Source organism: Drosophila sechellia, chromosome 3L (genome assembly GCF_004382195.2).
Source record: "Drosophila sechellia strain sech25 chromosome 3L, ASM438219v1, whole genome shotgun sequence".
NCBI classification, from domain to species: Eukaryota; Metazoa; Arthropoda; class Insecta; order Diptera; family Drosophilidae; genus Drosophila; species Drosophila sechellia.
This window is the reverse complement of record NC_045951.1, coordinates 2,415,861-2,433,703: the sequence shown is the minus strand read 5'-3', so window position 1 is coordinate 2,433,703 and position 17,843 is coordinate 2,415,861. Positions and strand designations below refer to the sequence as shown.

At 43.3% G+C, this 17,843-nt stretch overlaps 1 protein-coding gene across 11 annotated transcripts in view; it reads right to left on the bottom strand.

Moving 5' to 3' along the window:
- Positions 1 to 17,843, bottom strand: part of LOC6610486 (supervillin) — a 106,006-nt gene that overhangs the window by 76,255 nt on the left and 11,908 nt on the right. For 9 of the 11 annotated variants that reach the window (XM_032719667.1, XM_032719659.1, XM_032719660.1 and 6 more), the window contains exon 2: positions 11,218 to 15,259. In XM_032719667.1, coding sequence (XP_032575558.1) covers positions 11,218 to 15,259 — 4,042 coding nt within the window. Of the gene's footprint in view, positions 1 to 11,217; positions 15,260 to 17,066; positions 17,159 to 17,843 lie in introns of those variants that run through there. The other 2 variants (XM_032719657.1, XM_032719661.1) reach the window with 2 other exon arrangements.

Here is a 17,843-nt window from a genome sequence, read left to right as displayed (position 1 = left end):
CAACAACAACAGCAACAGCAACAACAGCCACAATGGCAACAACGACAACGATCGACCGATCGTGTCTACCGATAGCAATTGTACGAGTACACCGGAAACAAAAAGGGGTGGAAAGTACTTTAATGAAGGTAATTCATTTATTGTTATAGCTATGGTATCTAAATTACCCAACCAATCCCTTATGTATTTACATAATATTTATAAGTAACAACGGTTTGAATAGATGATGATAACAAAAAATTTAAGAAATCAATTATATTACTTTAACATAAAATATTATACAAAAATAAATAAAAAAGAAAGCTTTAAATTTCTTCTATATTTGATCATATTTATGTATATAAGATAAAGATGTATCTTTATTTCTTGCGGTGTATGTGTGAGTGGTACGGGCGAGTGTGCTTGTGTGGGTGTTTGCAGTGCAAGAGGCGAAGCAAAGAACCAGCAACAACAGTTACGAGTATTGCTAAAAAGGGAAAGGGCGCTCGACTCTGTCATTGCGAATGGAGAGGGAGCGAGTGAGAGAGATGCTCGCCGGAGATATATCAACAAGTCAATGCCAAATGTTTTTTTATTTTTATTACTTTTTTAGTACCAGACTAATTAACCTATTAATAGGGCACCCAAACGAGATGGGGTCTTCAAAAGAGAATCACAGACCAATATAAGCCTATACTTTACTAAAATAATTAGTACAATTGCTTAATTTGCAGTTTTATAAGTGCTTTGGTGGATATATATCACATAAGCACTTATATAGTTGAATGTGATTTCACACATGAGTTGTTTTCATTCGGTTACTGGTTTTTGTGCTTATAGATGGGCACTACCAATAATTTATATGCAAACCAAATCTATTTGAATGGAAAAGCTTGAAATTTCACACAATCTAACCTTTTTGTTGCATACGCTTTTTTTGAGATTACAAAACACCGGCGATTTGAAAAAATTGAACCCAGTTAACTGGGTTAAGACAAGTAAGTGACACATAGAAACCGTGATCTCGAAAATTACACCTAATTAAGAACTCGAAGAGTATCTAATTCTCGGTTGACCAGTGCACTGATTTCCTACCATTCCGCACAATTTCCAGTGATCACAGCACTTGTACCTTAATGACAGAATCTGGTGGCCAATGAACACCTATGCACGTTGCACAGGTAAGGAAAGTTGGCAATGCAGGTGCCGTTATGAACGATGCAATGGTCAAGAATTGGCCATGATCTCGCTCGTTCGTAATAATGATGAAAAGCTCGGAAAGCACGGAAATGCCATAGAAAATTGCTTAATGAACCGTTTCGCTGCGCGTCTGCTCCAAATGGCCTTCGTGGCCATCATGGTCATAGAATCTCTCGCTCGTCACCCAACCAGTCCAATGGATCACAGTGGACCGAACCAAACCAAGTCACAGAGCGAGTTCAGTGCCATTAGGCAAACTGCCACCGAGAACATTTCCACAAACTATTCCCCATACCGTCCATAAAAGTGGTTAAATATGTATAAACACACAAAACACTTCACATATCTGCCGGCGAAACACGAGAATATTTATTGCGTAGGAAACCCTACCGAGATGATGCTGAATGTAAGAAAAGCCAAACTGCACACTGAATTTTCCGGATTCTACCTGCATGCTTTTATTTTTGTGTATGGTATTATTTTATTTATTTTTTTATATTTTGCGCAGGCGGCACACTTCAAATTGCGATTCGGTTGGGATCGGAAATTGAAACGGGGGCCGTGGCTAAAGGGGATTGGAGCAGTATCGATGGTTGGTGATGAGGTTCCAAGTTTAATGGTTGCAGAAGAAAAAGTTTAAGATGAGATTGCATTTGGAATTGGACGAGCCAGCGAGGCAGGTAAATCAAACCAGATGCAAATAAGTGGAGGCAAAAAGAAAAATATTGAAAACACTTCAATCAAACTCGCTCGGATAATGAGGCATCTATTGGAAATGCGGTGCATAGAAAAGTTGCAAGAATCATTATGAAAGTTTGGCCTTAAAAATGTGAAAATCTAATGGCATCAGATGATCTCAGTACCCTGTACTTTCACTGCTCAAGGCGCTGCTCTTAGCACGATTTTGGGTTAGAAACTTAAAAAAAAAACCCATTGTGAATTTCTCATGTTTATATGGCAAATATTTTCCTTAAACATACGTTTTATTTTCGAGTCATAAACGCTTATACGACCGGCAGTGCCAATGGCTTTTCAATAAACGGTTCTGTTTTCATACCGACCATAAAAAGTTAAATCGCAGTAAACCCTTAACTCACCCGAAAACAGAAAATAATAAATAAGACAGTCGTCGGGGCGAAGTACGAAGTACTCAAAACTGGTCGTGACTCACCTGTAAAGAGAGGGAAAAACGGAAAATGTAAGTTATACTAGTTCGGAAAATTAATCATAAATCATTGCATGTTAATAGGCGACGGCAAAAAAGTTACATATTTCAACAGATAAATTGGAGTGTTGCGAAAATGATGAAGTCACGTCGCGCGCCTTGTGGCACGTGCCTCAAAAAGTAGCAAAATAGCGACAAAGCATAATTAACTAATTAATTTGCCAGACAGCTGGCAACTCAAACTGAAAAGTTGAAACCGAGCGATGGGAAAAGTGGGGGGCTAGTTTTTTATGGGTGGGCGTCTGCTTCTGCTTTTTTGAGTGAAAAGCAAAACTTGAGTGAGTGTTTCGATCCGGTTCCCTTGTAACTCTTTCATTTGCCATTCCTATGTTTTTTTGCTTTTTTTTTAAGTTTTTATTTGCAAACATTTCAATTGCTATTTGTCAGCGTTTTAGCTCTTTGTTTGCTCCCTATGGTTTACGCCTGTTTGCTCACTCTGGCTTTTTATGACTTATTTCGCTTTGGACTTTTAATTAAAGTCCGCTTTTATGGCCCCTGCCAGTGGCCAAAAAGTCACGTGACATCGTCGCACAATGTCCATAAAAATCTGGGCAAGGATGCGAGGACTTGGATTACTGGCGCCTGCTGAATGATCACCCGTCTTATGCTAAACGGATGACTATATCATATTTCATCCTGACTCGGATCAAAGGGGAGTGGGTAGTAGTCATCCGTCTCGACAAAAGTCTTTAAAATGCTGTTATTAAATCGTCAAAAAAAAACAGGAATGAGGTTAATCCAATTAGGCTTTGTATGGCTCAAAATGATTGAGTAACAATTTACGAACACAAAGATGTGTCCCCTTAAAAAATGATTTACGAAGTAAGTTCGTATTAAATTAATTATGTTAACAAATATTTAGCCATATACTCCGTAATAAGGTAATTCGCTTTATCGCTTCAGACCAATCCCAACGTTAGATCTTTATTTAAAATTAATTACCGAGAAGTACTACCCCAGAGCTATACATACATATACGAACACATTCTTTCTTAAGTTAATAACACTCGGCCAAAATGCAAATTAGCAACGAGAACAGGCCACCTTGTAGTGCAATTTTTAGGCAAGGGAAAAACTTTCTAAACGGCCTGACCAAAAATGTTGAATTATGTAGATTTTATACCCTTTTCGGGCGACTAAAATCGCAATCATACGCACACAAGACCCACTTCAACCGAAGGACACTTTTTGTGAGCTTACCTGCACAGACCAGGAATTTGGCTCTCCTCCCTTTTGACCTTTAATGCCCACTAATTGGCCACGGGTTCAATATTACCAACATACAAAATTCTTGCGTAAATATCCGTGTTGGAGTGGTTGGACTGGTCAAAATCGAGTTCGTGGGGCGTGTCTGGTGTATTGAATTCAAATCGAACAGCGAACGTCGAACGGAAAATAAAATCTAAAGATATTCATAAAAACATATTTTTTATGTCTTTTTTATCTAATTTATCTTAATTCTTTTTAAAACAATAACAGTCGCAGCAAAGCTACGCTGATCGAAACTAAATTATTGAAAAAGCTCCATAAAGCGATTTATGCTGCACATCTGTATAAAAACATAGTAAGTTACTATCGATAAAATCGCATTTAAGACCCACTTTTCCAATTCGAGATCATATGAGTGCGAATCTGTGTATCTTTCTATCTCACCCACTTTAGCTTAATGCTGATGCCGCGCGAATGCCGAAACCACCGAAACAATCAGTTGGCAATTTGCTGGCAGAGCCAAATGAATGTTGAAATACTTTTTGGCTTTAACTGTTACTTCGTGCATACGTGCACAAATAACCGTTATAATGCGGCTTTATAGCCACATCTGCCGACATCCAGCCGATGATGAAACATAATTATGTTGAATCACTCACGTATCCGAAGGATACCCAGAGCAGCGAAACGGTAAAATGTAGCTGTAGGTGGCAAATGACAGACGAAGCTGAGAAATTCCCAAAATGAAAGTGAACGGAAACACCAGCAATTATACGGCAAAATCCCTAAGAAGAACCAATCAGCTTAAAGACTTCCCTGCAATTCTCAATCAATTTGGTTCATTTCCTTGAATTTCTTCTCCACATTTGTACCTAAGATGCGTTAAAGAACATTTCTCCTGCATTTTTACTCATGCACTGAAAGGAAAACTTGACAGGAAGCTCTTATTTAAAGCCATTTTTAAATGTATCTAGTACTTAATATTCAATGGTAACACAATAAATGTAAGGGTAGCATATAGAACCCAAGTAGCTGTTCAGCAACATTAAGCCCATATTATGGCTAGAACCAACCGAGCAGCAAGTTGAAAAACGTAAAAATAGCCACATAAATGTCCTTAGCCACACAATGAGTCGTGGGAAACGCCGAAATGGAAAGGAAATCCCAGCGTCCGCTCATTGAAATGAAAATGCAAATAAGCCAAAAGTCTGCAACGAGAAGCTGATGAGTCGAAAGGAAACTTCTGCATTCTAAGCAAAAAGAAAAGAAAAACCAAATACATAGCAGTGTAAGGCAGTAACAAAAGTGAACTTGAGCCACCAAAATGCGTTGAATATCGAGGGGGCAGATGGCAATGGTAATGGTGATGCTGATGGTGAAAGGGGGAAAAGCCAAGCGAGTTCAACGCACCAACAAAGGCGGCAACGGCAACGGCAACAATGGAAATTGGCCAACAAATGTCAGACGGATCCAAAACAGGACAAAGGCGTGTTCCAGGGGCGGAAGCGGGCTTCGACGGGGGGCGTGGCCATGAGCATGTAGGAGACATGAATTACGCACTAAGTGAAATGAATTGCAAAAAATCATAAAGCAAAGCGACCAATCAAAGCGGAAATAAAGTAACTCCACCACTCCAACTTGTGCTATACATTCCGGAAAATTCCGCGTAACTGTTGCTGGCCAGAACGGATTTTCCAGAGAGTTTGGGGTTCCCCTCCACGCGGACACGTGCATTTCCCACACACTCCAAACATTAAGCACCGCCGACAATGCGAAAACTTTGACAGAACGCACCTTGTTTGGCTTTTGTTTTGGGTTCTTTTCTCTAGGTTTCCCTTGCGTTGCTTCTAATGAATTTCTCTAATAACTTTTACGGTGATTTTTCATACAGGTTTCGCTCTAGATTTACGTAAAGTACCCGACTCGAAGGACACGAATCACACTTGCTTGCGCCGCCACTTCCGATTCGTTGGAGAACTCAGCGCGAACTGAGATCCAAGGCTGCAAAGAGACTGGTTTCCCATGCGATTTTCGCCACCATTTGGCAGTAATAAAGAGGCAACAGCAGGAGCGGCAGTAACTGCACTAGCGACGACCACGTCGAACAAGTCCTGAGCGCCCGAACAGCTGACTTTTTCAGCCGGTTTTTGTTAACGGCGAATTCGGGGGTCAGAAAGAGAGTTAATCGTAAGCTCACTCTTCAAGAGCAACGAACAAAGTTCTCTAAGCAAATACACATTTAAAAACTGGTTGAATTTGAGTGAAAAGTGTTTGTACACTTTAAGAGTGAAATTCCTTATCCTTTCCTACAATATAAAATATTACATTAAATTCATATGTGTTTTTAAATTTGTAAAATAACTATTGTATTAATTGTATTTTTGTATTTAAGAAGTTGTTGTCAAAACTCTCTTTTTTAGCCTGGCAATGATATTTAAATGCTCTCTAAGGATTTTTTTTTGGGTGTCCTTGCAATTCGCCCTGGCCAAAACTCTCTCTCTCTCTCAGCTCATTTTGTTTGTACCTGCGCAGTGGCAAGGACCTCGCAGCCCCCTGAGCCTCCACCCTCTCGTTACGCCCAATAAAGCAACTACTACAACAGGCTACACAAAATTGAACAAGTTGCCTACCCCGAAAACGAGTTGCCCCTTAGTCTAAATTTATGTTTGTCCAAGTTCCCGACTGTAAAATTTTCTGGCGTGCCCCATTTGATCACTTTGGGTGGGAAAAGTGGGTGGGCGATGGGGCAAAAGGGGCAGAAGGGGAGTCTCGAAGTGCAACCACAACAATCTGCGCAACAGAAGCGACAAAACAAACGCAACCCACACTTGACCGCATGCCTCGAGTCGTCGACTGGCAATCGAGACCACAAAATGTTCAAGCACTGCGGGAAAAAGTGTCACCAAAATTGGTCATTCCAGTGGTATATATCCACATAATAAATGTATTCAAAAGGATCAAACTGATCTGAAGAATTTAAGATTTTATCCTTATGTTTTGCATTTATTTAAGTATTTTGAGCGTTATTATTAGTATGATGATGTCATAACCGAGAAATTGTAAATATAAAACATAAATAAAATTAAAAAATGTAGCTTTCAATGTTTTTGCATGATCAATTTGTTTCTCTGTATTTTTACACACATGATTACGAATGTTGCGGTGTACCACGCGGCGTATGAGTAACGCTGAAAAAGGGGAACGCCTGTCTTGCCTGATAGTAATTATCGGGCACAAAGGTTGTCAATGAAGCGTTTGCCGCCTCCGCTCCGACGCCCACTTGGACACGCCCACTGGGGGGTTTCATTCAAGCGAATATCGCTCATACGCCCGCTGGGCTTCCTAGGCACATTTAATGGGGTTAAGTGAGTTATGATTATTTCAGCGATAGAAGGAGGCAAACATGCAGAAAAGGAACTCCAAGACATACACACTCGCACGCCCATGTGGTTGGTTTATTTATGGCACAGCCCTCCTTTACTTAACCACATTTTGAGGTCCTTGGAGCAGAGCTGCCAAGCGAGTCCCGGCGTAGACAAAAAACAAATTAGAGCCGGGTGACATTTTTATTGCTATTTAGCCTGGTGTGCCAGTGATTTTGTGTGTGTTTGTATAACGAGAGCAATGCTCGGCTTCTAAGGTAAATGAACTCTTTGTGGAGAATTTTTCTTAGCTTAAAACCTTATTGTTGTGGCTGCTTAAAGTCGAGGCGAACACTTCCGTTGGCCAATTTTCAATTACCCAAGCATCCACAGAGATTGACGACATAAATCATGGCCCGAATCCCACAACGACAAACGGATCGATAGCAGAGATTTAAAAAGAAATACGTACATCCATCCCATGGGCCTCTGCTCCCTGCGACTCTCGACCTAGCTTAAATTACCCGACGAAATCATACACCTCATTAGGCAAAAAAGGCCAAACATAATTATGAAAAAAGGACCCAAATACAAAAGCCGTAGAACACAACAATAAGATGCCAGAGCAAACCCAGGTCATGCAGTTGAATGTCCTTTTTACGCCACAACATCACGAGCCGATGGAGGGCCACAAGAAAAGTTCGAGCAGCTCCTTGAATTGGTTTCATTATGGGGCCACGACTTTCCCTTTTTGTTGTTCCTATTGCCGTGCGACGACTTTAGGCTTTAAGCTCTAACTTTTCTATTTTGAAAGGAAAATAAATACCTTTCAGGCGTGTTGCAGTACTCGTCAGTCTGTGACCCCACGAGACAGACAAATTGTAAACAGAATTCCATACACATTTATCTATACGGCCAAATTTTTTCCCAACATGCCTAACTTTTTTATTTGTTTTTACACTTGCAACTAAGTTTGAGCTAGGCAAGTTTTTTGGTTTCCACTCTGCCCGCTAAAAAGTTTTTTATTCAACTCTGTCTGGTCTGCATTTCTATTTGATATTAGGCATTTCGGTTTGCGAAGTTCATGAAAAGTTTTCAGAAAGAAGTTAGGCTGTGCCTTTAAAAGTTCTTTCTGTGATTGCCCACTAATTTACCTTAAATGTTGTAACTATATACTCAATTTTGCAATTTATTGATTAAGCTCAAAAGTATTTAAATCCCACACTTATTTGACATACTCATCTACACAAATTTTACACGCCATTCTACATATTGTGAAGCGCCACCTATCTCTGAAAAAGCTTTCACCACATGCACAGACAATTAGCGAAGACGCAAACCAACATACACAGCTTTTCATTCTATAAATACCCGCTTCTCTGAAAGTAAAGGGTATTTTTGATTTAACTTAAGGTAAAATCTGAAAAAAATATTTAAAATAATTTCCAATAATATTAGCAATAATCCATATTAGCGGCGGCAACAACATTTAAATAACATATTCCTTGCGATTGGCGAATTTTGATCTTTTATTACGAAATGTGTTAGTCAATCATGGAAAATTAAATGGAACAGGAATAGGAAACTCAAACTACACACAAATATAAATAAATCAAAAGCATTAGCAACGCAGAAAAGGAATCTAAAACAAAACGTTGTCAGAATCGTAGATTGTTTTTAAATAACATTTTATTAATAATATAAGTTTCATTTGCTTCATGGCTCCTGTTTCCATTTGTCTGCTAAATTATATAAACATTTAAATTATAGCGAAATAATGAATGCTACGTAAGAAATGGTTCGCTGTCAAACTTAAACTATTAAATTTTGAGCTGAAAATATACAAAGAGATTATAGAAAATATTTTCTCATTAGTATATGGTAAAAATGTAATTTGTCTTCGTTCATTGGTAAATTATTTTCGAATTTCTCGTTCATGTGCTTAACATTATTTTGGAGAGTACATATGGTGGATTAAGTATTTAATTGAATAATTAATAGAGCATTATTAAGTAAACGTATAAAAATCATTGGCACAAGTTGCAGTCAAATTAACAATTAATTAAGAAGGAAAACGAGGAAACTGTGTTAAAGAACTAATTTGTTTTTACCACGGTTAGAGAGCATTGATGAATGGTATAATTTTCGTTTGCAATTGCACAGTGGGCTTAAAAAAAATATAATAAACATAATTTTCGATTCGTATAGTATATGTAAATTGCACTTAGCATAGAAGTTGAGAATACTTTTGGTTCTTCTAAAATAAAAGCTAATTTAAACATAAATGTACACATATGTATGTATATTCATCCTAGACTAATTACTGTAAGTGGAAATTTTAAGTGCACTTGGTGGCTAATTCATAAAAAAAATCATAATTTTCTCTCTTTCCAGTTTCACCATAATTACAACAAACAATATAACAGCAACAACAGTCGGGCCATAAACGGCGCACTCAGGTGAGCGCAATTGCAATAATGATAATCACACCAATTACGATCAGGCACAAAGTGAGCAAATCGTTCGGTGTAATAAGGCCCACAGTGCAGGCGACAAATACGTGCTCGAGTGTAGTCCAACCGCCCCGCGTTGCACCACCAACCGCTCCAGCTGCGTCTGCCGCCGCCTGTGGTGCAAGTGGTGCCAAGGTTCGCACCTCGCCAAAAACGGAAAGAGCCTTGCAGCTGGTGGACGGCCGTTCATCATCATTAGCGGGATTCGCCGGAAGTCCTTTGCGACGACGATGTGTCTGGGTCTCAGTTACACTGTCTTCCTCTTCATCTGCCTTCTCTTCACTGCCTGCCTGCATCTCCTCGTCGCCTTTGTCATCGTTGTTCATCGATTTAATGGCTTCGTTGAGTGACTCTGATTTAATTACTGGCTCTACTTGTGTTTCGTAATTCACTTTTAGCTCGGAAATGCTCAGGTTAAGTTGCGGGGTCTCGTAAACGATGCTCTTTCGCCGTGTGAACGGCATTACGGAATCGCTTTCGTCAAGTTCTAGGTCCTCCAGCTGGTCATATGAAATTTCGTTTAGTCCAGTGGCGTTAAGTTCTGTGGCGTCAAGATCTATGCTGTCCAGCTCGTTATAGGTTTCGTTAAATTGGCATTCGCTGTTTTGTTCTTCGTCAAGTCGACTTTCGTCAAGTTCTTTGTCCTCAAGGTCTAATTCGTCTAACTCGTCAAACGAAGCCTCAAGCATTCTGTCAATGATTTCCGATTCGTCCAGTTCCGTTTCGTCTAGTTTAAAGTGCATCTCATCAAATGCAGATTCGTTAAGTAAGCTTTCGCTAACCTCAATTATAGCGGAACTCAGGCCATCTATTTCATCTGGCGTTATTCGTTGCAGCGTCTCAGTGGTTACATTGTAAACCTCTTGACTCAAACTAACAGTTTCGTTGAGGTTCAACTCTTCAACTACAGATACCAATTCTTCTTGCGCTAAGCTGTCTTCCCCCATTGTTGGTTCTGTTTCTCTGCTACTCTCTCTAGACAAATTTAAAGTGGCCGCACTAAGACTATCGTTCAGTTCTATTTCTTCCCGTAGACTCTCCTCTAACTCCTCTTCTGTGGGTAAAGGGGGAAAGTCTTCTGTTTCCAAACGACCAGCATCTCCTAAACACTCCGTGTCCGTCTGCTCCTCATCCGTTGACTCCGAAGCACTAATGGATACCTCGGATACGTAATGCTCTCTCACTTGAAATCGACTATTGTAAGCGGTCTGCAGTTCCAGGGAGGCATTCGCATGGTTCGCCAGGGGATAATCCGTGAGACTAACATTCCCAGAGTCCGGATTGGAGGAGGTCTCTTCCAGAGAACTCAAAGAATCGAATTGAGTTAAAGCAGCATTCGCTTCTCCTTCCGGCAGGGGACTTGCCTCTTCATCGCGATCCATTACGATGCGAATCTTGCTGGCATAAATCCTATTGAAGTTCGGCGACAACTTTAGCGTGGACTCCACCTCCTCGTGATCCTGCTCCGGAATCGTCTCTAGCTTATAACTATGGCTACTACAAGTGCTAGCATTATCGTTAGAGGTTGGATGGGTGGTTGAGGCTGAGGTGGAGGTGCTAGTAGTAACATCAAGTTGAACATTCATAACGGGATTAGTAGCGCTATTAGCTGAATCGAGCTGGGCGGGATTAGTAGTATTGGCATTGGCATTGGCAGTATCATTGGCGTTGGCGGAATCGGAAACAGGCGATCTCGGGGCCTCAGTGGTGGCGGGATCATCTCCGTTACCTGTGGCATTACGCGTCAGCCGGCTGCGACGCTGCTGTTTCGGTTGCTCCTCGATGCCGAAAATGGCGGCCAGCTCCTCGCTCGAGTTGTACTGTGAAGGTGAGGATGTGGAGGAGCAGGAAGCTCCCCGCTCCCGGTTCCTGCCCCTCCGATCACCCACTGGCGTCAACTGCAGGGGTGGTGGCGATACCGACGGGGCGGATGGCTTGGACTCCACACTCGGATTAGTAGTGCTACTGATCGTGTTGCTCTGACTCGTGCTCATCGTATTGGTGCTAATGGTGGTGCTCTGCGGTGTGGACTGCACCTCGTACGAGGTGGTGCTAAAGGTCTTGATCGGATCGGTGCTTGGTGCATGGCAATCACTGCTCTGCGACTTGATGTAGTCGCTGGAGGAATATGGATTGAAAGAGGTGATGCTCGAGGAGAGCGGACGGCTGGCACGCGAGGGACTCGACGACTTGGCTAAACAGTCGCTGCTTGAGCTGAACGAACTGGCGGTGGTGCTCACATTGGGTGGGAAGCTCCCGCTGCCACTCCCACTCGTCAGACTGGGGGCGGTGGTGCGCTGATCATCGGTGGTTGTGGTTGAGCTGCTGCTCTTCGCCTGACGCTCGCACTCCTGCATGATCTTGTCAATCTCATCGAGCGTCTGGCTCTTGGCTTGGGTCTCTGGAACGGGACAAACGAGAGTGGCATCAGCGGCTGCTCCACCCGTTGCGCTGGTGGTGCGGTTGCTCATATTACAGGTGGCCAGGTTGTCGTAGTCCGGATTGTTGGCCAGTTCGCTCAACTGCCGCATGCATCGTCTGGCAATGTGCTCGATCTTGTCGGATTGTAAGGGATCTAGTTTCTTGATAAGATGCGGCATCACCAACTGTTCTCCGCCTGGTCCAGTCTTTGTGGTCTGCCTCACTTGGAGGGCCTCCTGAACTACCACCGGTGGTTCTGTGGTCACTATGTCCTTGAGGATCTTCTCACAGACCGCATTAGCAGCTTCGGACACCTCATCGATAGCTCGGATGAGTTTGCCTTCCTTATGTAGCTTCCTGAGGGGCTTATCCTGAGGTTCCTGACCCTCCTGTCCCGCATCTGGCAGAGTTTCGAGCAGCATTTGACCACAACGTTTGGCTGCCTCGGAGACGGCTTCAATCTGCTGCAGTTCATCCTCTAATCTCTGTTGCTCGGCATTCAACTTTGGTCTCGCAGCTGTGATCAATGCCTCCTTGCGAAGTTCATGGAGTTCCTGACTTAACTTAATGCTGCTGGCCTGCGCATCCTGGGCAATCTTGTTGAGAGCATCATCTAGCATGGGTTCAGGAGTCAGACTCTTTCGGGGAGCTGGCACAGGCGCTGCCTTGGGTGTTTCCTCTTTGGACAACCGCTCTGGCAGCTGGGCAATAGCTCCTCCCTGACTGGGATGCCTAAACGGTATGGGGTGGTGCTTTCTAGCCAAATCCAGTTCCTCATCCTGAGCTTTTAACTTTCGGAGAAGATCCAGTGTGGCGGGTACATCTTTGGTATCACTGCCATCCTCACCCTGCAGGTTGGACATGCTGCCAGCTCTTTCAAGGTTGCGAGTAAGCTCCATGTAGCTCTTGAGATCTCCACCAGATGGTTTCGCAGCGTCTCTTTGGATCAGATTGTATATGTTGGCCGATTGGGTTCGAATAGCCCGTTGCTTCTTTTGCATTGGGTAGACAAAGCTGGATTTGGGACCAGGAGGATCCTTTCTCAATGAACGCACAGCCAGATCATCTTTAATGATGTCAGGAGAGCCACTCTTCTTCTTAACCCTCACTGGCTCCACGTGAAGATAATCCGACTGTGGAGCAGGCACAATGGGTCCCACTGGGATGCCGAATGGAGGCTGCTTCTCCGAGGGCCGATGTTGCAGATTGGCCAACTGTAGGTTCCTGAAGGCCACATCATCTCTGATTGGATCTGGTTCTCCGGTTGGCGAATCTTCATCCTCGTAGTCATCAGCATGCGCCAAGGCGAACTTTTCAAAATCACTGGAAGTTGGCACTCGCATCTTGGAGGAAATATCCAGCTTTGGCTCCTGTTTGGGCTCGGCTGGTTCAGTGAGTCCTAGAGACTTGTAAATGGCCTCCAGTTCGTTGATGGCCTCCTCCAAATTAGCAGGCTTCTTGCGGGGGAAGTAAACAGGAGGCGGTGGTGCCACTGCTGGTGTCAAGCTCATTTTACGCTCCGGATAAACTGGGGGAGGTGCCTGTTGATGCTGCTCCCTCTTCTCTGCAACGTACTCCTCATATTTGTTGGGTAAATCCTCGCCAGATCGCCTGTTCTGATAATGGTGCGGCATTGAGTTGGTCTTGTGCACATCCCGATGACGAATCTCCACATAGTTTTGGTTTCCATGCTCTTGAGTGGGTTTTATGTGCAGACTCCCACACACTATGTTATCCTGATTCGGCGAGGGATTGACTGGTGGCGCAGTCCTCTTAGGTTTCTGCACCTCGGAGTACATTGGCATGGGATAGGTTCGTAGCTCACTAAGTCGCGAGCTGGAGAACGACCGCGGTTTGGCCAAGGGATGCTGGGGAGCGGGACTTGGGGTGGGTAGCCCACTCTTAGAGGTTCGCAATATACCACTAGATGCTGGCACTCCTGTATTGTCCATCCTGCCTGCATCCATCATGTGTATCGGCTTCCTGGAGCGTGGCGTTGCATCTGCCACATAGTGGAAATCAATACCATTCGGCAGGGATTGCTTGCCAGGATTTGCGTTCCTCTCGGATCGAGTTATGAATCTCCTGTGATGTGGTTGCTGTTGACTCACTGGTGCACTGACTATTGACGAACTGGGCTGGGAGTTGAGTGAATGCACCGACTGGTAGTGGGGTGGCTGCCAAATGCGATCGTCCGACGCACAGCGACTATTGTGATCGAAGGCGTAGGACACGGGACGCAGGTCGCCAGAGCTGGATCCAATCTGCCCGGAACCTCCAATATGCACTCTCCTCAGTGGATCCCTTGGAGGCGGTGGCGGTGGTAATGGCTTACTCTGCATCCTGCCATTCATGTTCTGCAGGTGTATGTGACTGTCGTAGCTGATGCTTCGCTTTCCATCGTTCTGTATCGCATTCTGCAGGTTCTTCTGGGGCTGCGGTTGCCACTGGACATAGCCAGTGGAGGCGTTCGTTGGCTGGTAGATGGATAAAGGCAGTGGCTGGGTCTTGTATCGATGCTGGGCTACAATGGGTGCTCCGCCATGACTTGGTTCTCCATCCCGGGACAATCTCTTGTAGTAACGCTCATTGCGGGCCGCTCGACTACGTCGACTTTGGCCAGCAGCGGAACCCAGATGAATACTCTCATCGCTGCGGTATTTGGAGAACGTGGAGGAGTTCAGCGAGATCAGTTCCTCCTCGCTGGAGTGAGCTCCTGGTGGCTTGGGACCTCGCTGCGCCGATCGAGATTTGGGTTGCTGATAACCATTTCCCTGAGCCCCAGGCTGCATTAGTAATCTCCTGTCCAGCGAGTTACTCGATCGCTGATAGTAGCCCGGCTGATTTTGATAGTAGGGCTCCGGTTGTATGGCCTCCAAAGGCAAGAAGAACTCATTGTCGATTTGCGGTTGGGGTGGATGCGGTGGAGCCTGCTCTTGCCGCGGACTCACCACAATGTGATCGAATTTGCTGCTACCTCGCGATCCTTTGCCATGTTTTCCCTTCGGCTTGCTGCCTGACTGACGCTGGGCAGGCACAAATCCCGCCTTGCGATCTTCCTCGCTGGAGGAGGCACTCTCAGCCTCCTTTTTCTTGCGAAAAAGCCTCCCGAAGGACCATTTCTGTTTGCCAGAAAGCTGCTGCGAGGATCCCCCAATGCTGTGATTGCCCCTTAGCCGATCCATATCCTCTTCCTCTTCCTCCTCCTGGTGGTTGTGGTGATGGATGTCCGCTGTGGTTGTGGTGGTCGTGATCACCTTTGAATCGTGGTCGTCGGCGCTGTTCCGGTCATTGGTCAGCTGAAGCTCCCTGGGCAGCGGCAATTGTGGCCGCCAAGTGGTCTGAACAGTCTGTAAATGAAACGAGAAAAATAGTATTTAGTTGAGTTTACTCAAACGCAATCAAGATAAATGAATGTTTTATTTGCCCGCAACTCGCGGAACCGCGAGTCTGATAAGATTTCATGGTGCCAACTTGTGTTAACTTGGTCCGAAGACCTCGAGATAAGCAAACTCAGTCAGTTTTTAACGATCTTTGCGGCTATCTAAAAGGTTTAAGCTTTTTTACGACCTCACGTCGTTGGACCCTGGGTTTAGACAAATATTTAGGGCTTCTCGTTTTTCCCAGTGTAAGAGACATCTAACTTCAATCTTTTTCCACGTGTCAAGTGCGGTTTTTTTTCTTCCTAAGCGAAATCATTTGCATACGGCTCCCACACAATACTTGTACATAAATACTCTTTTTTAGTGAATTCAGAGCGGAAGCAGCTTATTATCATGGCAAATTAGAAGTTTAGCGAGCACTTTGAGAAGTGACTTACATACAAGCTATCTAGATAAACCTCTTGCCACTTTGTCTATACATAATGCATAATGTATTGTTTGGTTCCTGGAAACATTTCAGCCAATTCACTCGTGATCCATCAAAGCTTTTAAGACCCAAAGAACTATTTAATCTTATCTGCCAATCCCATTTGCCAATTGAAAGGCCCCGCAAACAAATGCTGAAACTAATTAATTTAATTTATTTTACAGCCCTCTCCATACAATTTTAATTCCGCTTTATTTTTTTTCATTTTCGAGGATATTAAACGAAAATAAACCAAATTGCGTGTGAAATTCGATGGGGAGGGCACATATATAATATTTGTTTATACAGAAAGCTCCGCAATTGGTCCGATTTTGGGGCACCAGGCGGCGTGTGGGATCTGGACGCATCATTTCCGTTGCTGACGCCATTCGAAATAGCTAAGGATGACGGCAAATGATATCGGGGCAGAAGAATATCCCAAAAGGTAACACTTGCTTCCCTCCCAAGTGGTAAACAATGAGTGAGGAAACATAAGCATAAAGAGATTATGCTCGTGTCGAATGACATTCGATATCGTTGGCATCTGTTAGCGAACTTGAGGAACACTTGGAGTTGTCATGGAAAACATTGGCTTATTAGCACCATTCAGTTTCAATTCATTTGGAAGTTTTTCGAAATTAAATGATCGTTCTTCAACAAAATGGATTACTCGCATCCATTATTCATTGAGTAAGAAAACTAAGAGTCATATGGTCGTTTTTTAGTCTTTTTTTTTATCTTTCATAACAATTCAAAGTCTCGTAAAAATTTTAAGAACTTTTTCGATAGAATTTTAAAGACTTCCAAGAACACATGTCTCATCGTGTGGTCACCACCGTTCGCTCACTTGTCAACTTTGATTTACAGATGGAAATATATGCAAGACTTCCCCAAATATCTTTGTTCCTCGGCTTGTTCACAATCGCTTGTTAGAGGCTCATTATAAAATCTGATCTAGACTATATTTATGTAAATTACACGAGAACTTTGACTGGGAAATTTTTACGGTCTCCTAAACAGCTGCGTAATGTCGGGCAATGAGGCAGTAAAAATCATATGCGGCTGGGTAAGATGGCCAACGCAAATCACTCATACGCAATGGCGCAAGCCGACCAAACAACAATAGGAACACATATCAAACGTGCGATTGTATCTCTGGGGAAACTATAAATAAGCACACGCAACAACTCCAGATGCGAAACCGAACGAGATTCCCGAAACTCAAATGGCAAATCCCCAAAAAAAGACGGGCAAAACGAGAAATATTTGAGAAAACTTATAAATAAAACAGGCAGCAAAAGTACAAACTGGGTGGAAATAAATTCGCGCGATATAGATCGAGGTATATAGAAGGTACAATCCGGTCCGATTCGATCCGATCCGATCCGTCACGAGCACTCGCGCTTTCTAGACTGATTACGGCTAAGGAAAAACTTTCCGTGAAGATCGATTCGAAGGCGACTAAAAAGCTCCCAAAAGAAGCTCCCCAAATGGGCAGAAGAGCACCTATAGAACTTAAGAGAACCAGCGAATGGGGTGAAGAATTCCCAAGAGTGCGTTTTACATGGTTGGGGCGAGAGAGGCGGTGCTCTAAAGGAAATCCCTTTAGTTAGTCCCTAGGCCGTAGGCTAAATTTCAATTAAGTAAACAGCAAAATGGAAACTAAATTGATTTTTCTAGCTTGCCCAAATCGGGATCATTAAAAGTGTATTACGATTGCGGGCAGTCAATGAACTTTTAACCCGACTTCGGGCTTTTTAATTAAGGCCGAAAATACACAATTCAATTAAGTGGGCAGGGAAAACACTGCAGGTGAAGGCGGTTCATACATTCATCCTCCAGCGGAAAAACACAGGCTGCACTCAGAAATAAATTACGCCCAAGATCGAAATGTGTTTTTAAAGTATTGTGACTAGATTATGGATTTTTCACCATTAATTCTTATATAATTATAATTAAATTCGTAAATTAGAACTTTAAGACCATATTCCACTCAACTATTTGTATGAGTGTATGTCACCTTTTGTTTGTGGTTCTGTCACCCGATTAACAAGATCATTAATTTCGGGAGAGGCGAAGGGAATA